This window comes from Microcaecilia unicolor, unplaced genomic scaffold, assembly GCF_901765095.1.
Source record: "Microcaecilia unicolor unplaced genomic scaffold, aMicUni1.1, whole genome shotgun sequence".
In the NCBI taxonomy this organism is placed as follows: domain Eukaryota; kingdom Metazoa; phylum Chordata; class Amphibia; order Gymnophiona; family Siphonopidae; genus Microcaecilia; species Microcaecilia unicolor.
The window spans coordinates 58,055-81,679 of NW_021963273.1; the positions used below are offsets into that span (position 1 = coordinate 58,055).

Here is a 23,625-nt window from a genome sequence, read left to right on the forward strand (position 1 = left end):
TTTCTGTATTAAAGGACATGACTTGTTTGAAATGATTGTTCAGAGATTTTTTTTTTTTTATTTCTTGGCTAAGAATTTAGTTAGAAAAAACATACTAATAAAGCCAATGAAAAGCTTGGAGACCCATCAAAAAAGAGAAAAAAATTACTAAACTGCAAAGCTCCTCACAAATTGGAATGAAGTGAATCAGACAGTTGAACATTTTGTTTATCATTTGTAACTGACTCTTCCAAATAGGTACGCTTGCGTTTTTAGCATGTGCACAAAATTAGCGTGCACTATGTAGGTGCCCATAGGAATATTGTGTGCATCTACACAGTTGGCGCATGCTAAAAGCACTAATGTGCCTCTACCACAGCTTAGTAAACGGGCCCATTATAACTTGGTTTATAAATTTTGTAAATATTTAATTAAATTTCTTTAGCATTTTAAAATAATTTACTTATTTCACCTTTTTACTGTTACTAAACACATATTGAAAACATGTTTTGGCTTGTAAATTATGGTGAGCTTGGCATGAAAGAAAAGCACTTTTGATCAGTCAATCTACTCAACTACTACTATAGAGAGCACCTTTCTTTCCAGGTACTCTCTATAGAATTCCATGCAGTAGCCTACATTGATAACTTCCCCCCCTTAGTGTGTAGAGTTTCAGTCTCTGGTAACCATAGCTGATATTGTGATGTCATAATGCCTAAGAGCCAACCTCATCAGTGATGTCACAATGGCTTAATTGCCCTACACATGGCTCACTTTTATTATATATATTAGTGATTTCAATTTCTAGGGCATTTCTTTTTGCTTTAATTAAGGGGGGAAGTTATCATCATGGCCTACCGTTAAGACTTGTTATTTTACTGTTAACACCAGTTATTAGTATCTCATTACATAACATGGGACCTGTGCTAAAATAGCATGAGTTAATGGTAAAATAATACATCTTAACAGTAGCCCACATTGATAATTACATCCCTCAGTGATGACCAATATGGAGTCTTTCAATTGCAGAATATATTATACAATGTATTTATTATTAATTTTGTTGATTTATTTGCTGCTTTTTAAAAAGATATTCATCTAAGTGTTGTACAGTAAATCTCTTCATATCATCATGCAACATTCAGACCAATATCTGACCCTCATCTGTATTATCCCCCTGTAGGGTATGTAAAAGGAGCTGCCCACATCTGCACACAAGAATCAGCCTAGTGTCTAAACTATCAGACAAAATCTGAACAAGCCAGAGATATATCTAAAAATTAATGAATACAACCCTGGTTCCTGCAAGGCTGAACTTCAATGGCATTCATTTTTAATGAAGCTGTTGAGAAGAATCCATAGCAGCTTACCTGCTAGAAATTACGTCTTTATTTCAGAGTTTTAGCTTTAATGCTTCTTTCAACTTCAGCAAAACACACTTTGCATGTGCGCTCCACATGTTGCACCACTGGATTGAATGTCATAAAATGCCCACTTATGCTAGAATGAAGATGAGAATGAGATGGAAGGAGTGGGGGGATGTTGATACAGCCCACGTTCTGCATGACTGAAGCAGCTCACTTATGAAAGGGGTTGGGCTTAGAGAGAAAGAAGACAGAGAGAATTTTATTTATTTATTTATTTACTTAGTGAGGTTTATTAAGCACCTTTATGAAGAGATTCACCCATAGCGGTGTACAGTAGGTACAGTTTTAACATCAAACTTGCAGTTTTGATAACAGCATAACAATAGTAAAACGAACAAGTATAAACTTACAGTAGAAGCATATACAGTATGAGGGTAATTTTATAAGACATACATAGGTCAAGAGGCCAAGTAGACACCTATGTAAGAACTACTTTATAAAGATACGTGGAGGGGCATAATCGAACGGGGTGCCCAAGTTTTCCTGAGGGCGTCTTCACAGGACATCCCCGCAAAGGGGCGGGGAAACCCGTATTATGGAAACAAGATGGGCATCCATTTTTCATTTTGATGATATGGTCGGGGACGCCCAAATCTCAATTTAGGTTGACCTTAGAGATGGTCGACATAAATGTTGAGATGGTCGACCTTAGAGATGGTCGTCCCCGGTTTTTGGCCATAATGGAAACCGAGGATGCCCATCTCAAAAACGACCAAATCCAAGACATTTGGTCATGGGAGGAGCCAGCATTCATAGTGCACTGGTCGCCCTGCCATGCCAGGACACCAACCAGGCACCCTAGGGGGCACTGCAGTGGACTAACTGATGCACTAACTGAATGGAAAAAGTCATGCGGTGGTCACTAACCACCTCCCACCCCGAAAAAAACAACTTTAAAAACTTTGGTCTTTTTTTTTTAGAGTGTGGGTGAAGGATGTCCTTTGCTATGCCTCTGTCCCTGTGATGGCAGTTGAGGATGTCCAAAGTGTGGATGTTTCTGTGAGAAGGATGTCCATGTCTGGATGTTTCTGTGAGAAGGATGTCCATGTCTTTTTCTATGCCTCTGACACCCCCTTTATTTATAAGTAGCAGCAGTGGGATTTGAACTGGCCATCTCTGGATTGCAAGACCAGTGCTCTAACTACTAGGCCACTCCTCCACTCCACTCCCTTGAAATTTGGCTGTCCCTGTGGTGGGGGGCAGTTGAGGACATCCAAAATGTTTGAAAGAAGGATGTCCACGCCTTTGTTATGCCTCCAGTGACATACACATACCTCCCCACCAGGGACCTGCATACTGCCCCCCACAGGGACAGCCAGATTTCAAAGGAATGGAGGAGTGGCCTAGTGGTTGGAGCACTGGTCTTGCAATCCAGAGGTGGTTGGTTCAAATCCCACTGCTGCTACTTGTAATCCAAATAAATAAAGGGGGTGTCAGAGGCAAATGCATGGACATCATTCTAACAGAAACATCCACATTTTGGATGGAGGCATAGCAAAGGACTTCCTTCACCCATACTCAAAAAAAAAAAAAAAAAAAAAGACAAAATTTTTTAAAGTTGTTTTTTTCGTGGTGGGAGGTGGTTAGTGACCACAGGGGGAGTCAGGGTCCCTCCAGTGGTCATCTGGTCATTTAGTGCACATTTTTGTGGCTTCGTCATAAAAAAAAAAGGACCAAATAAAGTCAGCCAAGTGTTCATCAGGGACACCCTTCTTTTTTCCAGTATCGCTTGAGGATGCTCATCTGTTAGGCACACCCCAGTCCCGCCTCCGACACGCCCCCTGGGAACTTTGGTCATCCCCGCGACAGGAAGCAGTTGGGGAAGCCCAAAATTGGCTTTCAATTATGCTGATTTGGGCAACCCTGAAAGAAGGACGCCTATCTTCCGATTTGTGTCGAAAGATGGGCGCCCTTCTCTTTCGAAAATAAGCTTGATAGCCACCTATATGCCTTCATAAAATACTAGCCAAATTGCAGAAATTGTATCTTGAATGCAGGTGTGAACATTTAATTCTGCTCAGGAAAAAGTGTAAATGGTTTCTCTGTGAAGTTTGCAAGTACACACATTGATTACAGCATTGTATAATGAAGATGTATAGTTGCAAACTCTGCCTGCACAGACCACCTCTCCAACTATGCCTACTAGCAAAGTATGTGCCATCTTGACTAGGTGCATACATATATGCCAACTGGTATTTTATCCTTGGTATTCAAAATGATTTAACGAGCCAGAAGCAGCCACTGACTGGTTAAATCACTTGGTCAAGGTTATCCGCTAATTTTCAGAAGCATTTAACCGGTTAGTGTTAGCGATTTGAAAGTTCAAACCCTTTGCGAAAACTACACTGGCTCCCAATCAAAGAACGCATTGCTTTCAAAATCTGCACTCTGGTTCACAAAATTATCTACGGTGAAGCTCCGGGATAAATGACAGACTTGATCGACCTACCAACTAGAAACACATCCGAATCAACACGAACGTACCAAAATCTGCACTACCCAAGCTGCAAAGGACTCAAATACAAATCAACTTACGCATCCAGTTTTTCCTACATAAGCACACAACTGTGGAACGCATTACCAAAAGCCTTGAAAACTACGAACGACCACCTAAACTTTTGGAAAACACTAAAAACTAACCTGTTTAAAAAGGCATACCCTACCAATCCAACATAAATGCCTGATCTTTGCAACACAACAAAACTAAAGAACGTAATGGACATAACACAACTGTTCCATTGTACGATTCTCTAGTGTGGCTGTGGCACATGAACTTTATCTTACCACAACATCACTTTGTATTTGTTTACACCAGAGTCTGCAAACCCCTCCCTGGTACTATGTAAGCCACATTGAGCCTAGAAATAGGTGGGAAAATGTGGGATATAAATGTAATAAATAAATAACAGAAAACCAGCTATTTTAGGTGTTCTGGAGGCATTGTCAGCTCTTAGTTGGTTAAGTGCCTACTTTCTGTCCCTTTACATGCCCTCTCCCAGAAGAATTGAAAATTTGGTGTGTCCTATGGCAAGCCATTTTAACTTGTGGTACATGCATGCTAACAGTTATTGCAGCTTAGTAAAAGGACCCCTCTCAACTGGTAGAAATCATAACTGAGTTGAAGCTGTGGCTGATTAGTGCAGAATTAGTGTGTGAGCCCCTAACATCTACAAAATAGGTGTTGGTAAGTGCTCATACATAAACTTTTGTAATGGCCGTGTGCTGACAAATTAGCACATGACCATTAATTCAAAAAATAGGGAAAATAGCCATTTATGGTGGAGTAAAAATGGCCTTAGCGCATGGGAAACAGCCTTGTAAGGGTGTGCTAAGGCCACTTTTACTGCAGCCTAGTTAAAGGACCCTTTAGTGAAGGCACGTATGGTATTTAAGCTTTGTTGCCTTGTTTTGTGAATTGTGCACGGTGAAGCACCGGAATACATGATAGGTCTGGTATAATTATCTTATAGAAACATTATACCTGGAGCTAGATGTTTTCTACTTTTACAATATCCGGACCCAAAACAGGTTGTTTACAAACAGGTTTTTTTCAGGTACATTGGCTTATTTAGCTACCAATCATTGGAATGAATTTACCCATTGATTTGAGAAGGCAATCAAATTATATGACCTTTCAAAAATTGTTGAAAACTTGTTTAGGACATTTTTAATGTGATTATTGTAATTTTTTATCATTAGTTGATTATTATATGTACTATTCCTGGAGTTGGTCCAGTTTATTCTTTTGTGAACCACACTGAACGTTTATGGTAAGTGTGGGATAAAAGTGTCATGCTATTATTATTATTATTATTATGTAGGCACCTTCCAATCTTAGTCAACCTGCTATAAAATTACCCTCGTAATATTCACTAAATGTATTTTCTTTGTGTTAACTGCATGGGCAAATACTGAGAATGCCCCCAAAGCCCCCAACAGTTAACACAGAGGCTTTGCAGTTACAGCACGGTAAATGCAAACCTTTACTGCACTTTAATAAAAGGTCCTCTTAGTTGCACTGTGTAGGTGCTTTTATCTGCAGATGGAGAGATAATTTTCAGAAAACCTGTTTCTCCGTATAAAGCACCCTTTTACACTTGAAAATATGAAAATTCAGATAATGTCCCTCTTTCTGTGGCAAGACATAAAATTTTGACATTTTGGGCCAGATTCTATATATGTGCAGTGCGCAGCCTCTTCATGTGAGACTTCACTGGCTTCCCATTAAGGACTGTATTGATTTCAAGATCTGTGCCTTAACTCACAAGATCATTTACGGTGAAGCACCAGTGTACATGTATGATTTGATTGATTTGCCTGCAAGAAATTCCATGGTGTCATCTAGAACTTATCTTAACCTGCACTATCCTTCATGCAGGAATCTGAAATACTACTACTACTACAAATCATTTCTATAGCGCTACCAGTCGTACGCAGCGCTTCACAATTGAACAAGAAGAAAAGACAGTCCCTGCTCAAAAGAGCTTACAATCTAAATCGAATAACAAGATGCTCTGCGCTTCTTCCTTCTCGTTCATCAGCCCATGAACCTGGAATGCTTTGCCGAGACTCTTGAAAGAGTCATCGGATCATCAAACTTTTAAAAAACTGTTTTGTTTACTAAAGCCTACCCCGAAGTCAGCAATGTTGTTTAACCTCCTGTTTTCCCATCCGTATTCTCTTAAATTTAGCTCCTCTGTACTTCTTTGTATCCTATTACTGGAACAATTTTCTCCTGTTGTATTATGTAATTTTCTTGTAACTTTGTTAGCCACATTGAGCCCGCATAAGCTGGGAAAATGTGGGATACCAGTGGACCATAAATAAATAAATATGACACCTAAAAAGTCCACATGGAACTAAGCATATTCTATAAGATTTAGGCGCGGTGTATAGAATACACTTAGGGCCCTGTTTACTAAGGTGCGTTAGTGTTTTTAGTGTGCCTACACTTAGTGCATGCGCTAACCATGTAGGCAACTATAGGGATATTGTAGGCATGTACATGGTTAATGCGCATACATGCGCATACATGGTTAACGGGCATTAAAAACGTTAATGCGCCTATAATGCTGCCTAGTAAACAGGGCCCTTAGTCGATACAGTAGCACCTAAATCTTTGTGTGTCCATTTACGCCAGTAAAAACCTGATGTAAATCCATGCACATAGATTTAGGCACACTGATCCATATTCTATAATTACCATGAAAATTTTGGAACGCCCATAAGTACATCCATAAATATGCCCCTTTTAAGCTACGCACATTTATTTTGAACTGCACACTTTGCAATTTCGGTGCAGTTCTTTATAGAATACGCTTAGCGATTTCCGCACATAAATTTTAATTATTGCCAAGTAGTGCTCGTTATTGCCTGTTAAGTTCTGTTAAAAACACTGATTACCTTACACCAATTATGCTACGCGTGTATCTCTGCACAGAATCTAGGCACCGTATATAGAATCCGGGGATTTATCCAGGGAGGCCATAAAATCTTTCTTCAAAATTCCAGAACGTACATGCCTTTTCTGGGTTAAGGGTACAATGTTCACTTTAAGCCTTTCACCCTAAATGCACATATACAACAACATTGGGCCCGATATTCAGAAAATTCTGAGCTCCTAAGTTTATGCTTTTAAATTAGCCTCCTAAACTTAGTACTGATGAGCAAAAGTAAACACGGGCTCTAGAGGCCATTAGCACTGTACAAGCGCATTTACCAGCGCATAATGATCAGAGGGGTCTAGCACAGCAAACAATGAGCGTTCCAGACCTTAGAACAGATAGCATGCAAATATAGTTAAGTTCATTTAAATGAGGTTATTTTGTATTTCTCCCCAATGATCAGAAAAGAGCGCCTGAAACAAAGGTGCCTTACCGCTGGAAAAAATAACGACAGGTCTGAGCAGGCATTAGGGTGCTGGAAGAGAGGATTTCCCATGATTCTCTTGCTTCTCTCATGATTCTTTCTGCAAAATCTACCAGTTTTGATTGCCTTTGGAAGCAGAAGGAAGCCCGTGCAAGCCCTTGAGTGCTGGTTGTGAGAAACAGCATGTGAAGCACACACTGACATTCCTGTCCTGCATTTAAATTTAAAGCAGCCATGCTTTAAAAAAATAAAATAAAATAACCAAAGCACACATTTGCCTCTGTTACTTGCATCTAAATATAAGCATCCAGAAAAAAAAAATTTAAACTTTTATAGTTAGGCTGCAGAAAACAGATGCCAGTGTGTGCTTCACATTCGAGTTTTACCCAGCGCATGCGCACAGGATCTCAGCTTGCCGCTGAACTCTTCTGTGCATGCGCCAAGCACAATCCTCCCGCCGTACTCCCTATGCTCAAAGCTATGAGCAAACCTATATTTGTTTCTCATCTTCTTTGAGCATTAGGGTGTTATTCTGCAGTGTTCTGGCGGTATTTTTATGGAGTTTTGATCATTGGCCATCTTGTGCTCTATTTTCAGCCAAGTTTAGGGTTTTTTTTTTTTTACTAAAGTGTGCATGAGGTTTTAGCACACGCTAAAAATTAGCTGGCAGTAAACACTGAGATGCCCATAACAATACAATGGGTGTCTCGGCGTTTAGCACCAGCTGATTTTTAGTGTGAGCTAAAAATGCTAGCATACCTTAATAAAGACCCCCTTAGAGCATAATCTCTGGGCTGAAATTTCACCTTAATTTAGGAGCGTAAGAGTTATGTTGATAATTTTAGGCCTGACATTTGTTTGCCTAAATTTATGAGCCTAGTGCTGAAAATCAGTGCTTAGCTTCTAACTACTTTTACCCACCCTAAATCCACCATTGTTACCATCCACTTTTTATGCTCCTAAATTTAAGAGTTTAGTGAAACTATGAGTAAAAATGTATGCTCTCAGCCCTAGTAAATTTTCAAAGAGATCAATTTATGAGCATAACTCAGTTAGGAGCATAAATCATTTGGATATTAGGCCCATTGAGGATTATACTCTACTTTGAACATAAAAAAAATGAGTGAGTTTGGATTACATTTAGATGATCCTTGGTTTTTCCCTCTACATTTAACATCAACCCAAGTTATGGTTCATATCTAAACCAGTAGGACTTTGCCCAGTTGACTTTACAAATATGTCCTTACACAAGTTACCTTCTTCTCAGGCTAAGCATAATTGTAGCCTAAGGCAAGAATACCATCATTGTCCATTTAAATTACAAGTGTTACCAATTTCAGAAATGTTTGTTGTTAAAACCTGTGTGTTCTATATGGAAGATGTTGTTGGCTGCTATAATGTAGGTCTAACAATATCCACCATTAAAGTAATTTTCAAAAACTATTTACCCTTGTACATGTGTGGTTACATGGGTGAATGGGCTATTTGAAAATTGCCAGCCTATATGCAGGTAAAAATATGCATGCTATTTAACATTTCCAAGGCGGAATTAGGTAATGGGAAGCAGTGTTCTGCATTTTTAAATCTAAGCCGCGTTATAGGCACACTAAAAATCCCTTATCCCACATTTTTTTTAGAGATCTCATCAGCCTCATAAAGCCAATAATATTCTTCCCTGTGCCACAATTGATTAGTAAATAAACTGTTTTAGTATTCAATCATTCCACTGTTTACCCCACACAGCATGTATTAAATCACTTAACCTAAGCTTCTGTTCCTTGCAATCCCGAGGCTGTTCACTAGGAATTCAATTCTTTTTTTTTTTTTACTTGATTCAGCATACCAGCACCTAGGGATTTATTACTTGAATCTTCCATTTGAAAGCAATTGCTGAAATGGTGCTGAAGAATCTTCATTGGTGTTGGGACTTTCCTGGGAAGCTCTATATAAGCAGCTGCACCGCCATCATTTTGAACCCTGAAGGCAGACAGGAAGGAAGGAGAAAGGAATAAAGATTGACACAAACTAGAGATGAGTTTGAGCATGTTAGATTTAATGTTCTGTATTTGCTTTCAGTTATTTCATTTCAGAACATCCTGAGTGAAAATGACCCACATATTTCTTGTTCATTGCGCCATGCCGTCTTAAAGAGATAAGCAGAAACTATCAAGTTATTTCAGTAAAATAAACCTTACTAACTACTAGACCTTGAACAAAAAGAACATTTGCAATTAATTACTATAACAGTACCAAATGCAATTTAAATTACATGGTATAGTACACTCTAAGAAAGGCATGTATAAAGTATAGTCTCCAACTTTGTTCTTTCAGAACTTTGTTCTTTGTTATTTATCACATTTATATACCCACATTATCTAAATAATCTAAGCGGGGTCACATTGCAGCAAATTGCTGACTGCTCTGATTGCCTTACCAGTAAGGCTGGATATGTGAGCATGTGAATTTGACTGTAGATATCAGTTGCTTAATGTGTGAGCTATGAAACAAACAGCAACCAGTAGGAGTATGAATGGAAAAATCTTTTGGTTTTCCATTCTTTTCTTCATTCTACTTTCATTTCTGCATCTTGACTCTCAAGAACAGCTTTTACTAGTCCCCTTTCCCTCCACAATGCTTCTGGAATGCACATGCCAAGCGTCTTTTTCCTACTTAGTGCCCACACTTTGGAACCAGCTTCCTCTTCCATTGACAACCAGGGCTCCAAAAATGAAATTTACGTCTGCTCTTAAAATGTAGCTTTTCTAACAGACCTTTGATAAGTGAGCTGTTCGGACCTGGTCTCCACATTGGACCTCTATTTTACTCTTTTCTTGTTCTTCTTTCATCCTGATGTAACCCTCAAAATGCAGTCTAGCAAATATATTATCTAAACTAAATATAAAAGGGGAGGGATTCTATATATATTGCCAAAAGTTGGGCACCGAAAAGATCTGCACTGAGCCCCTATTCATGCCCAACTTTTATAGAATCCTGGCGTAGTGGGCAGGTTGCACTTAACTTAGGCCTGATAGAAACATTGTTCCATAACATGGCGCCTAACCTTTGAGAACTCCCATATGCCCCTTCCTTGGCCACATCCTCTTTTGAGTTGTGCATGGGAAAAGTTAGTCACCAAGTTACAGAATAGCATGTAATTACGCCCAAGCATTAACACCAGCCTTTGACATGGCATAAATGTTCACATCTACAGTTTGGCACTCAAATGTCAACTTACCCTAATATTCTATCACGGCTTCAGCGTCCAACTTTGCCATTGTAGAATACTTGCTTAGCGCTCAGTTTTTTTGCACCTAACTTTTGGTACCCTTTTGTAAATCTACCCTCTAGTGTACATTCTTTGCTCCTTTCCCCAAATTCTATAAAAGTTATTAAAAATTGCATGCAAATTTGTATGCATTCCCAATTTGCATGTATCAGTGCTAATTGGCTTCAAATAGAAATTATGCATCTAAATGTAGGTGCTGAGATCCACGCATAAAAGTTATGTGAGTCCAAAAAGGGGGTGTGGCCATGGGGGATCATGGGCAGATCAGGGGTGTTTCTTTAATTTACACAAGTTGTTATAGAATAAAGAGAATCCATGCCTAATGTAGGTGCAGGGATTTACATCAAGGCTTCATTGGTGTAAATGGTCACACCTAAATGTAGGCACCTCACTTTAAGCACCATTTATAGAATAACACTGTGCTATTTTGTTCAGTGCTGATTTTTTTAGTCACCATGTATAGAATTTCGTTCATAGCATTCCCTCTTTCAAAAGAGTGCGCATTCACCAACTTTGCCCATATCTGGGCACCGGCACTGAATATCCAGGGCTAATTGTAGATGTCCTGGCTGCCGGAGCTTATGCGGGTCCCAACCAATATTTAGCCGGGGCCCGCACAAGACAGTTATGCGGACCCGGGTTGAATATTGGCCAGGACCTGCATAACTTTTCACCAATGTTCACCCCTTCTGATTTCCCTCCTACCCTCTTAACTTGTTTTGAATATCAGCCTAATGGATTATAAAATCATATAACTGCCCCTCCCTAACTCCGCCCCCAGTTTCAACATAGGCGGTTACAGGGAATATTCAGTGATACTACCCAGTTAAGTGCTCCTGAATATTCCTGGATAGCCCCACACAAGCAGCCAGGGCTGTTTAAATTGCTTTGAATAACTATCCATAAAGTACTCATGCCTCTAAGGATATTACCTGCCTCTTCTATTCTTGGGTCATAGAATGATTCTCCAGTTTTTATGCTTGGCCACAGAAAGTTTTGAAAGAAATTACAGAGGTCTTTGGTATTAATTGGCGCAGATACTTCTGATTTCAAAACAGGATGGCAAACTTACTTTAGGGTAATTTTCTGTGGAGCCCTCAGAATAATCCTACAAGTTGTACCTGAAACTGGATCAACCTTGCCACTGACCTGAAGTTCTCCTTTTTTATGCATCCAGGACTATGAGCAAAGTTTGCATTCACTTCTCAAAAACAGGAGACATTCATCCAGCTTAACCCTCCACAAATAGTTTTGCTAGGGTCCAGATGGTAGCCAAAGCCTTCTAGGAGATAATTGTAATTCCCTGTATGTCTTCAAGGCTTCTAGTGCTGCCAACACAGTCACAGTGGGAGCTTGTTCTCTTTTCTGAAGGGGGTTTCCAGCAGTGGCTGCACATCAAGGTTAAGAGAAGGGGCAGATCTACAGGGGGAAGATGGAGGCAGCTGGTACACTGGGACCCAAGTAATGAAGAGGTCCCTGTTAGGAGATATGTTTACCTGTGCACCCAGCAACTCTGCCTGTGCACCCAGCTCATGTGGCTCTTATAAACAATGAGGACAATGCAGTCTCAAGTTGACAATTTACTCGAGCCCCCACTCACCCTGTAGTCATCATCAGAAATTGGGGAACCTTCCCCTGAATTTCTCATCGATGGAGGAAAAGCATAGGCGTAGTTTGACTGTTTCATTTGGGGGGGCAAAGAATGGGCGGAGCATATTAGCATATCATTTGCATATATACATATGCAAATGAATATGCTAATATGGAGGAAGGAATTGAAATTTACAGGCAAAATATCACAGATGCACATTTCAAAAAGCTGACACATTTCAATTAATAAATTCTGAATAAAATACTTTTATCTACCTTTGTTGTCTGATCATTTAGTTTTTCTATTCGCTTTGGTCCCAGTGTCTTCTGTTTTATGCAGTTTCTTCTTTCCAGTAGGCTTCCCTCTGCTCCCCATCCTCCCAGTCCCATCCATCTCCTGCTCCTTCCCTCTGCTCCCCACCCCTCCCAGTCCCATCCATCTCCTGCTCCGTCCCTCTGCTCCCCACCCCTCCCAGTCCCATCCATCTTCTGTTCCTTCCCTCTGCTCACCATCCCTCCGTCCCATCCATCTTCTGCTCCTTCCCTCTGCTGTGCCTGACCTCTCCCAATCCCATCCATCTCCTGGTCCATCCCTCTGCTCCCCTCCCCTCCCAGTCCCATCTATCTCCTGCTCCTTCCCTCTGCTCCCCACCCCTCCCAGTCCCATCCATCTTCTGTTCCTTCCCTCTGCTCACCATCCCTCCGTCCCATCCATCTTCTGCTCCTTCCCTCTGCTCCCCATCCCTCCCAGTCCCATCCATCTCTTGCTCCTTCCTTCTGCTCCCCACCCCTCCCAGTCCCAACCATCTCTTGCTCCTTCCCTCTGCTCCCCACCCCTCCCAGTCCCATCCATCTTCTGTTCCTTCCCTCTGCTCACCATCCCTCCATCCCATCCATCTTCTGCTCCTTCCCTCTGCTGTGCCTGACCTCTCCCAATCCCATCCATCTCCTGGTCCATCCCTCTGCTCCCCACCCCTCCCAGTACCATCCATCTTCCCTCTGCTCCCCACCCCTCCCAGTTCCATCCATCTTCCTTCTACTGCCCCCCCCCCCGCGAGGTCCAAGATCGTGACTCCGTTTACCCCCTCTCTTCCTCCCTCCCTCCGGCGCAGGCAAACAGTCTTCAGCTTTTTCAGCGTTCCTGGCAGCGGTAGCGATGTACACGCTGCCTTAGGTCTGCCCCAGAAGCCTTCTCTTCAAGTTCCTGTTCCCACCTATGCGGGAACAGGAACTTGAAGAGAAGGCTTTGGGGCAGAGCCGAAGGCAGCGTGTACATCGTTACCGCTGCCAGGAACGCTGAAAAAGACTGCTGCCTGCGCCGGAGGGAGGGAGGAAGAGAGAGGGGTAGACGGACACGCTCCTCTCAGTCCGCTTGGCTTCCCTGCCCTCTCTGTCTGCGTCCCGCCTTCCTCTGACGTCAGAGGAAGGCGGGACGCAGACAGAGAGGGCAGGGAAGCCAAGCGGATGGAGAGGAGCGCGTGCCTGCATGTGTTTTTTTTTTTAACTAATGGCGCGGCGGCGCCTCGTCGTTTGGGGGGGCATTGCCCCCCCTCGCCCCCCCCCCAGTCTACGCCTATGAGGAAAAGGAATGCTTGGGGGCACTCTAGACCTATCCTCAGACTCCAAACAATTGTTGCTTCACTGCTAGCTTAAAAAGAAACCTCCACAATCTGCAGGACAGGTGCTACCCAGCTTTGGCAGGTAAACTCAGCCCTGATGCTGGCACTCGATTGATGGAGTCCATGATGCTCAAACTTAATGAAGGGTTAAAGCAGGATTAGCTTTACGTTCCTCTTACCCATATTAAATGCAGTAGAAAAAAATAATTGGAATTTGTCTGAACAGGGGCTCCAGAATATCTCCACACCATCTTGAACCTGTGTGAATTTGTACTGTAATGCTATATAAGGTAACATAAGTAACGTTAAAATACAGATTGTGGGATCATATTTTAATATCTAACACAAATTTTCAGAAAATGGAATGGTTTTTAGCTTGACTGCATATATTTCCATCATATATCGAAAATGATAAAGGGGATGGGATGACTTCCCTATGAGGAAAGGCTAAAGTGGCTACGACTCTTCAGCTTGGAGAAAAGGTGGCTGAGGGGAGATATGATAGAGGCCTATAAAATAATGAGTGGAGTGGAACGGGTAGATGTGAAGCGTCTGTTTACGCTTTCCAAAAATACTAGGACTAGGGGGCATGAGATGAAGCTACCATGTAGTAAATTTAAAACGAATTGGAGAAAAATTTTCTCCACTCAACATGTAACTACATGTAATATGCACTACCATAATTTATTCTTTACCATGTATGTATTCATATGGTGTGTATATATATATATATATATATATATATATATATATATATATATATATACCACGATTTGTTCCATATACACTGTTCCATATATGTTACCATGTATGTATGCACCATGTATGTTACCATGTATGTATGCTCCTTAATGCAATACCATTTGTAATTCTGTTACCCGGAAATGACAACCGCCATTACGGCAAATGTAAGCCACATTGAGCCTGCAAATAGGTGGGAAAATGTGGGATACAAATGCTACAAATAAAAATAAATAAATAATTAAACTCTGGAATTCGTTGCCAGAGAATGTGGTAAAGGCGGTTAGCTTAGCGGAGTTTTAAAAAGGTTTGGATGGCTTCCTAAAGAAAAAGTCCATAGACCATTATTAAATGGACTTGGAGAAAATCCACTATTTCTAGGATAAGCAGTATAGAATGTTTTGTACTTTTTTGGTATCTTGCTAGGTATTTGTGACCTGGATTGGCCACTGTTGGAAACAGGATGCTGGGCTTGATGGACCTTTGGTCTTTCCCAGTATGGCAATACATATGTACTTAATACTAGAACATAGAATTAACTGTAGGGATAGATTTGATACATCTCCGGTCTGCTTTTATCAACCAGCTATATAATACAAGCAAATTATAATTTTTATATATTTATTGACACATTTGATATTGTGCCTTTCACAACAAGAAAGCACATCAAGGAAGTTTACAAAAGTAGGAAAACCGACAAACAAAACAAGACAAATCAAATAAAAAGAAGACTATTATACCACAAACACATTAGGGAAAGGAAGAGGGGTTGCATAATATCAGTTACTGATAGACCTCGTCCAGAAAGGGTGATGCAGAAGTTGGGGAGCAGATAAAGAAACAAGAATCATGAGACTAATAGCATGGAAAGAATTGTCCAAATAGTTTGAGCCCAGATTTGAATTTTGATAATGAGTGCTCAGTCTGCAAATAAGTTCCATAATGAAGGGGCCAGGAAACAAAAATATGCACATTGTGAGGACTCAAATCTTAACATCAGCGAAGAAGGTACAACTAGCAAAATAGCTTGAGGCGATCATAAACAGCATACTAATTGTAAGAGAGAAACTGGGGAACTTGTCAATAGAATATGGTGCATCAACATAAGTATTTTAAATTTTATCCTACTGCAGTCAGTACTACTCCACCAGCAAGGAACTAACATGATCTGACCATTTTGCATCACATAACATTTTTACTGCTGTACTTTGTAAAAGTTGGATATGTTTCAAATGAACTAGTGGGATGTTGGCAAAGAGGGAGTTACAGTAATCTAATCTGTTAATTATTAGAGCATGTATTATGGTTTGTAATAGTTTGTGGTCTAAGGAGGATCTAAGGCCCATATCCTGTCGGTACTACAGTGCCATATTTGTTCAACTACATATTTAATTAATGAAAAGTTTCCTTATCTTCATATATGTGTTAGGGTTCACTGTGATGTAAATGGGGTTACCAAACATTTTAAAGTAAAACCCTGCTAGCAGCAGAATTTTGAAAACGGTAGTGTCTTATCACTTACGCTTAGTAGTTTTCCAGAGTTAAAGACATTTGTAAAGCTGTTTGATTTAACTTGCTCATTGGGGTTGACATGTAGTCTGAGTGGGTGTAACGGAAACAACACATGAGTTGTGCACTTCAAGTTTCATTTCTTCTGGCAACCAGATATTAAACTACAGACTCAAGAATAAGGCTTTTCTCTAGTGTAGCCTGATGGGTATATATTTCAGAAGATATATAATATTGATTTTACACATGGTAAGCATGACCCTTAGAGACATTTGTGCCATGTCTTTCTGCTAAACAGTGTGAGAAACAGATGGTGCCTTCTAGGCATCCAGAGAAATTCCAGAACACACTCGGTCTTTGAAAATGAATCTTACAACCTCAAATCTGATTCTTCTGGGACCTCCAACAATGGTCAGGGTTGAAGTGACACATCTGCATTCCAGTTATTCCAATATAATTAGTGGGTAGTTTGTGCTTAGCTCTTTGGTAATGTCTATTACCTTTGAAATGTAAGAATTTCTTTTTCAGGGTTGTGTATTCACTTATCTATCTAATTAGATATATATAATTGCCTGGAATATGGCTCTTTAATATTCAGAAGAGCTTGACCAGATATCAGCACTTGCCATCTGTATAACTGCAGCTGGCCAGGCTCTCGGGCAATTTTCCGCAGCTAAAATCATGACTCACTGCCCCAAAAATATCCAGATAGTGCCAGGCTGGTGAGTGGACAGAGCATGGGTCAGTCTTTTTTAAAATACCAGGGGAATTGAATGTCCCAGTTTCTACCTAACCTCTTTGTTTACTAAGCTGCGCTAGCGGCTGCCAATACAGCCATTCAAAGTGAATGGGATGTGTCAGCATTAATGTACCACAGCCGCTAGCACAGCTTAGTAAACCGGGGGAAATGTCTTATGCAAAAAAGGGCTCCACGTTTATTTGTGTACATGCTTATTTTAGTAGTGCAAATTGGACTTTAGATGTGCATAAACCAGCATTTAGACATTTATGTGGCATAAACATCTAAATCCCGAAGGCCAATATATACAGTACACATCTAAAACTCTAAAACGTTCATATGGTAACACGGTGTGGCCTGGGCATGTTTTGAATGGGCCAACAGCAGTCCTAAATAATAAACCTTTATTCCCCATTTCAGAAGGGGAGTACACATGTATGTCCAAAAAGATTGACACTGAATTTACAGCTACTGTCTTGGATGTCTAGGTTTCAGAAAAGTTTTTATATTGAGCATCTCTCCACTGGAGGATTAGGGGAGGTTGTCCCCTTAGTTCCCCAGTGGCTGGTGTCCCGTTCCCCCCCCACACCCTCCAGAAGCAAACAGGAAATAGATATCAGGCTCTATGACAATAAACATTTATGTTTCTAAAATGGTTGATATAATTATATGCCCATTTTGATCCGTTGATAGGTGTTTATGATTCTAAAGTGGATTCACATAAATGTCTGTTTCTCCATGTCTTTTAGCTGTACATCCTTTTCCAAAATACTAGTGGAACTTGAGATGCCTCAACCTGGATGTCTCAATTCCAATTTGTATGTCCTTTCTAAAATGCACCTCGTGGTGTTCTATGTCATGCAATCATTTTAATATTTCATAGTGTAGACACATTTGCAAAGAGTTAGCCCTATCATCTTTCTGCTTTCCGCCAGCCATAATCTTTCATTTCCTGATATGCTGCCCATCAATAGCATTTTATTTTACAATACACTCATATTTTTGTAACTTAAATCAGCATACACAACCCTATAAATAGCCATAAAATATTGCAAAACATCTGCCCTCATCCCTAGATGGCTTTTGTGTTTCTTTCCACAGGTTTATTGTGTCTTTTTTATCATTTTGCTTCCTCATTCTCACTAGCACCTGTTACAGTCAGCCTTCTTTCCCTGTTTCTGCTCAGCGAATTTCTGGAACCCTTGAGCGCATCCCTTGATACCTAGGAAATAAGAGCTGACATTTTCGCAGTGCAAGCAGAGAGATGGGACTGCAGTTTGGAAATATTTGAAGAATACTCTAGCAGCCAGATGTACAATGTAGCCTCCAAAAATTGTCTTCAGTATATGACTGTCCTTTCTCAGATATATGGGGCAAAATAAACAAGTTGGATAAATTAGACAAAGGAGCTCATTTTCAAAGAACTTAGACTTACAAAGTTCTATAGGTTACGATGGGGCTCATTTTCGAATGAGAAAAACATCTAGAAAGTGGCATAAAACAACATTTGGACGGATTTCTTCTCAGAACGTCCAAATCGGTATTTTCAAAACCTGTTTTGCAGACATCTATTTATGCATTTCATTTGCAATGTGTCCAAATCACAAGGGAAGTGTCGGGGGTGTTTCGAAGGGGGATTGGAGGATGCCTAACACTTGGACGTTTTACAGCCATAATAGAACAAAATCAAAATGTCTAGACTTGTTTTTTTCTAATGAATAAGGCACAAAATGGTGCCATAAATGACCATATGACTACTGGAAGGATTCAGGGATGACCCCCCGCCTTACTCCCCCATTGATCACTGACCCCCTCCCACCCACCAAAAATGTGAGTAAGAATAGTAGTCACCAGCCTCTATGACAGCCTCAGATGTTATAGCCAGGTCTGTTAGAGCAGCATGCAGGTCCCTGAAGTAGTCTAGTGGTGGATGCAGTGCACTGTAGACCGGTGTACCCAGGCCAATGCCTCCTCCTACCTGTTACACTTGTGGTGGAAACTGTGAACCCTCCAAAACTCACCAGAAACCCACTGTACCCACATATAGGTGCCCCCTTCACCCATAAGGGCTATTGTACTGGTGTACAGTTGGTGGTAGTGTGTTTTGGAGGGCTCAACAGACAAGATAAGGGAGCAATAGTGAGATTTGTACCTGGGAGCATTTATATGAAATCCACAGTAGTGCCCCCCTAAGGTGCCCCATTGGTCTTCTGGGATATCTGAGGGACCAGTCTGCTAAAGATGCTGGCCCCTTCTACATCCCAATAGCTTGATTTTGTGCATTTTTAATTTGTGTTGGGTTTTTTTTTTCCAAAAGTGGCCTAAAAAGATAAATGCGTAAAGCACAAAACCTTGTTCAAAACTGTATTTTTGAAAAAAGAAAGACGTTCCTAAAAACTGGTGTATTTTCTATTCGACTATGGTATGTTTAGTGCAAAACGTCCAAAGTCTGACTTAGACGCACTATCGAAAATGACCCCTCCACATAACTTTGTAAGTCTAAGAACTTTGAAAATGAGCACCATAGGGTCTTATTTCTAGTTGACCAGGTTCAAGCAATTATGTGCTACTGATGTTTTAAGCATCTCCTACCACTCTAATAGCCTCATTTTAAAGCTTCAAAGAAAAACCAAAGGGAACATGCAAAACACTTGAAGAGTCCATGTGAACTGTATTTTTTATTCATTTCACAATGTCTTCTGTTACTTGAATTGTTCACATTTGGGCAGCATAAACATGATATAGTCAGTCTTGGTCTGTTATTTTTATTATCTATAGAAACTGGGTACCTGCATCACTCTTATAGGAATTTAACATTGTTTTTCTTCTACTAGGTATGCCATTGGAATTGCCTACAAATCGGCGCCAAAGAATGAGTGGATAGGTAAGAACTCTTCCTCCTGGGTCTTCTCTCGCTGTAACAACAACTTTGTGGTGCGGCACAACAACAAGGAAATGCTGGTGGATGCACAGCTGCAGCTGAAGCGCCTCGGTGTCCTCCTGGATTACGATAACAACACGCTGTCCTTCTATGACCCCGCCAACTGCCTGCACCTCCATACTTTTGACATTTCCTTTGTTCTTCCTGTGTGCCCAACGTTCACTATTTGGAACAAGTCTGTGACAATCTTGTCAGGCCTACCTGCCCCGGACTTTATAGAGTTCCCTGAGCAACAGGAGTGCATATGTAGGCCACAGCATGAATCCCCTTATGTTTCAGGATTGAAAGCCTGTCACTGAGCACTGTGGAGGACCTACAACATTGCAGTGGCAGGTAGTTCAGTGCCTACTACTTCAAAAAAAAAAAAAAAAAAACGCTGAACAAACTCTTTCAAATGGATTTGGTCAGCAGTCCGTACTTGGCATTTTCCCTCCTAAACCAGGAACCTCCAGTATATAATACTGACCATTAAAATACTAAAAAGATGAGCATGATTAAATGTTGATAGGTTGGATTCACTATCTGAATATCCATAGCTTGAACAGCTACTCTTGGTAATTGATTGTCACATGAATGCCATTATTGTTTGAAGGGAGAAAAACCTATTCAGTTCTTTGCAGTGAAGAGCTCTGAACTCTTCATTGCATAGGTTATGAGTCAAGTGATGTATTTTTATGTTAAGCCCATGAAAAAAGTAGAAAAGGAGGTTCAAAAACAAGCCTAGAAAGTGATTCCAGCTTGTCCTGCATGCACCCGTCAGATGGTGTACAGAGAGATTTAGACGATGCCCTGGTGGAGGGTTAGAGCCATGCCTGACCATAAGAGTTCCAGAAAAGCAAAAAAAAAAAAAAAAGTCTTTATATCTAGAGCTTTAAAAAATTAAATTGTCATATTTTTAAGCAGGTTCATATACTGAAGCTGAAAACTAGCATAATTAAAGTATGGACTTACAATTAATATGTGGTTATAAAACAGTTGCAATGGAACAGGCTGCAGAAGGAAAATATTCCATTTGTTACTGTTCATAGTGTACTCCTGATAACTAGATGATGTGTAGGTATCATAATCCACACTGGACAAAGTTTGAATGTAAATGAAGCGTTCTACCTTATTATTGACGTCATCATCCAAAAGGGTTGGCTTTCAGAATGGTCCAGAGGTTCCATGCAAAGTCTGTTCTGGATGAAGAGGCTCTCTGTTAATGTTATTACTAGCCTCAGTTACCAACTCTAAATCTTTAATGTTTTGATAGAGTGCAGCATCCACACTCTGTCACCTGTGCAGTCTCTTTCCCCAGTATTTGTCAACTGTATGGAGCTATATGTTTCCTTCATCTATTGATAGGACTGTAGGGGGCAGGGGGTGAACACTGTTGTTGCTTTCTAACTACAAGAAGAGAAAATGGAAGAAACCGAACGATTGTGCCCAAAATGTACTGCTATGGAGCAGAGCGGAGAAGTCCTTTCAGTGAGACTACTGTTGTACAAAATCATGTATAAACGTATTTATGAACAAGTATTGTACTGCTTTCTGCTGCACAAAGGCATATTTGCAATGCACTTTCACAATGAACTGTTTTGATTGTATATCAGTTTAACGAAAAACAAATGTGTTAGAGTTCAAGGTCTGAATACGAATAGGGTTAGAAAGCAAGAAGACCAAACACTGTTGCCAATTTGCCAATTTTTAGAGACCCTTCATTCTTACCATGTGGAAATGGGATTTTCCTTAACTGAGGAAAGTAGAATCTGTTTCCTTGGCAAATGATTGTGTGAGAGCATGGAAGAAAATTGTGCTCAGATCAACAAACCCTTAAAATAGGTATGCAAAGGTTCAATGTACCAATCAAGAGTACTGAAAAAAAACAGCTAACTCCTGGGTAACATATTTAATCACAGTAAGGTATATAACATACTAAGCGACCGTAGGTGAAGACCAGTTGACTCATCCAATCTGTCAAATTCTACTCTGGTAAGATCTATCCTGGCTGCCAACTACAGAAACTTGTACACTTGTAAGATATCATCACTCTATATCGAAGACAGTCTTTGTTATCTTCCTAGTCTATTTACATGAGCATAAAAGTATACTTAATCTGACACCCAGTCCCTCTAACCCTTCCATGTCTTATCATCAAATTATATAATAGTTTAAAACAGCTACAAAAACTAATGACACAGTTGCCCATACATCTAGTTGTCTATGCCTTTATAGCTTTGCTGGACAGTACCTGGTGACCACCAGTCACTTTGCACTTTAAATGCATAGGGCCCAAAGGTGGATGCTATGTGTCCCATCACCTACTTTTATTTGCGTATACCCCTGGGTAATTTTATAAGCATGTACATAACCTTGTAAAACTCTGTTGTACATGCTCAAGGTGCTTAGAAAAGTACCTGCAAAGTACTGACAATGGCCATCTTTCATTGGCAAGTTAAAATGATTTCTGCATTTTTAAGCAAAAGGCAAAGAAAGCGTAGAGTAGATAGGGATAAAGCTAGAGAAATATCAGGAGGAATCGAGGTAAAAGAGAAGAAACAAAGAAAAATAAGAAAGTAAAGCATTGGAAATATGAACTAGATTTAGGCTGGAATGTTATTTATCAAAGCCTTCTGTGAGACTTTACGTTACCTAAGCATGAAATTTTATTTCCCAAATTGCAAGAAAATACATATTTTAAGGTTATTGTTATATATAATTCTTCTAAAGAGTTTCACTGTTCACCAAGATGTTTTCTGTCTTAGAATTTTCACTCTCCTAGAATCTATTAAGGGTCAGGAAGTCTAAAATGCTAAAGATATGAATTGGCCAGGTAGTCCTTTGACATTAGGCCTTATAAGAAGTGAGCCAGGATCCTGAAAATTGCATCATACAATAGATTTGAAATGAGGTGGGGGAGCAAATGGTCACATGTTTAGTTTGCTTAGAACAAATTGTTTCTCACCGCAGTCCATGGACCCTACCCACTAAGTCTGGTTTTCAGGATATCCACAATGAATGTACATGAGATGCCTCCATTTTGAATGCAAGTTGGTTTCATGCATATTCACTGTGGATATTCTGAAAAACAGGCTGACAGTGTGTCTTGAGAACTGGGTTGAGAACCACACATGTAGAATAACGAAAAGCTTAGAGCTAGTCATGCCATAAGAAAAACCCCCAACAAATTTAATTTAAAAACATACACCACCCAACCATAGTTCAAGGCAATTTTCAACAGAATATTCATAAATTACATTTATGGGGCAGTGCTATATACTAGATGCTAATATTTGCAAATGCATAGAATAGTACCCTGTAGATGCCAATATGCCACCTAAGTGCTATTCTGTAAGAAGGCATAATACATGTATAGCACATATTTACAAAGGGATGTTTGTGGGGTAGGAGAGCATGGCTGGGACCCAAACTTACAAATGTAACTTATGGAATACTTTCCCCCTGATTCTATAAAGGTTGGCAAAAATTGTGCATGCAAATTTAAGCACATTCCCAATTTGCATGTGCAATTTATTGAATAACAAGCCAATTAGTGCCAATAATTGGCTTTTTAACAAGCAATTATTGGCACTAATTAGATTTAATTGGGACCAATGCGCTTAAAATTAGTCATGGGCTCCATACCTAAAATTTACGTACGGTCTAAAAAATGGAGTGCTGAAATGGGGGCATGGCTTTGAGTTACGCATGTAATTACAGAATAATGATGCTCTGCTTGTAAATTTAGGCACAGCCATTTGCACCAGGTTTTCATTGGTGCAAATGGATGTGCCTAAATTTATGCATGACTCTCTTGCTTAAGCATGTGTTCTATAAACCATGCCAAACTTTAGACGTGGCTTTTAGAATACCGATTATGTAGGTATTTTTCGGTGCCGTATATAGAATCTAGCCCTTTGTGTGCAGCACTAAAACTATGCCAACTC

General features: G+C 40.2%; 1 protein-coding gene across 2 annotated transcripts in view; it reads left to right on the forward strand.

Annotated features, from left to right (window-relative positions):
- LOC115459130 (probable E3 ubiquitin-protein ligase MID2) overlaps positions 1-23,210 on the forward strand; it is a 44,181-nt gene extending 20,971 nt beyond the window's left edge. For both annotated transcript variants that reach the window (XM_030189002.1, XM_030189003.1), the window contains one exon: positions 19,593-23,210. In XM_030189002.1, the coding sequence (XP_030044862.1) occupies positions 19,593-19,998 (406 nt within the window). In that variant the 3' untranslated portion in view covers positions 19,999-23,210. The remainder of the gene's footprint in view (positions 1-19,592) is intronic.
- Positions 23,211-23,625: the final 415 nt, after the last annotated feature.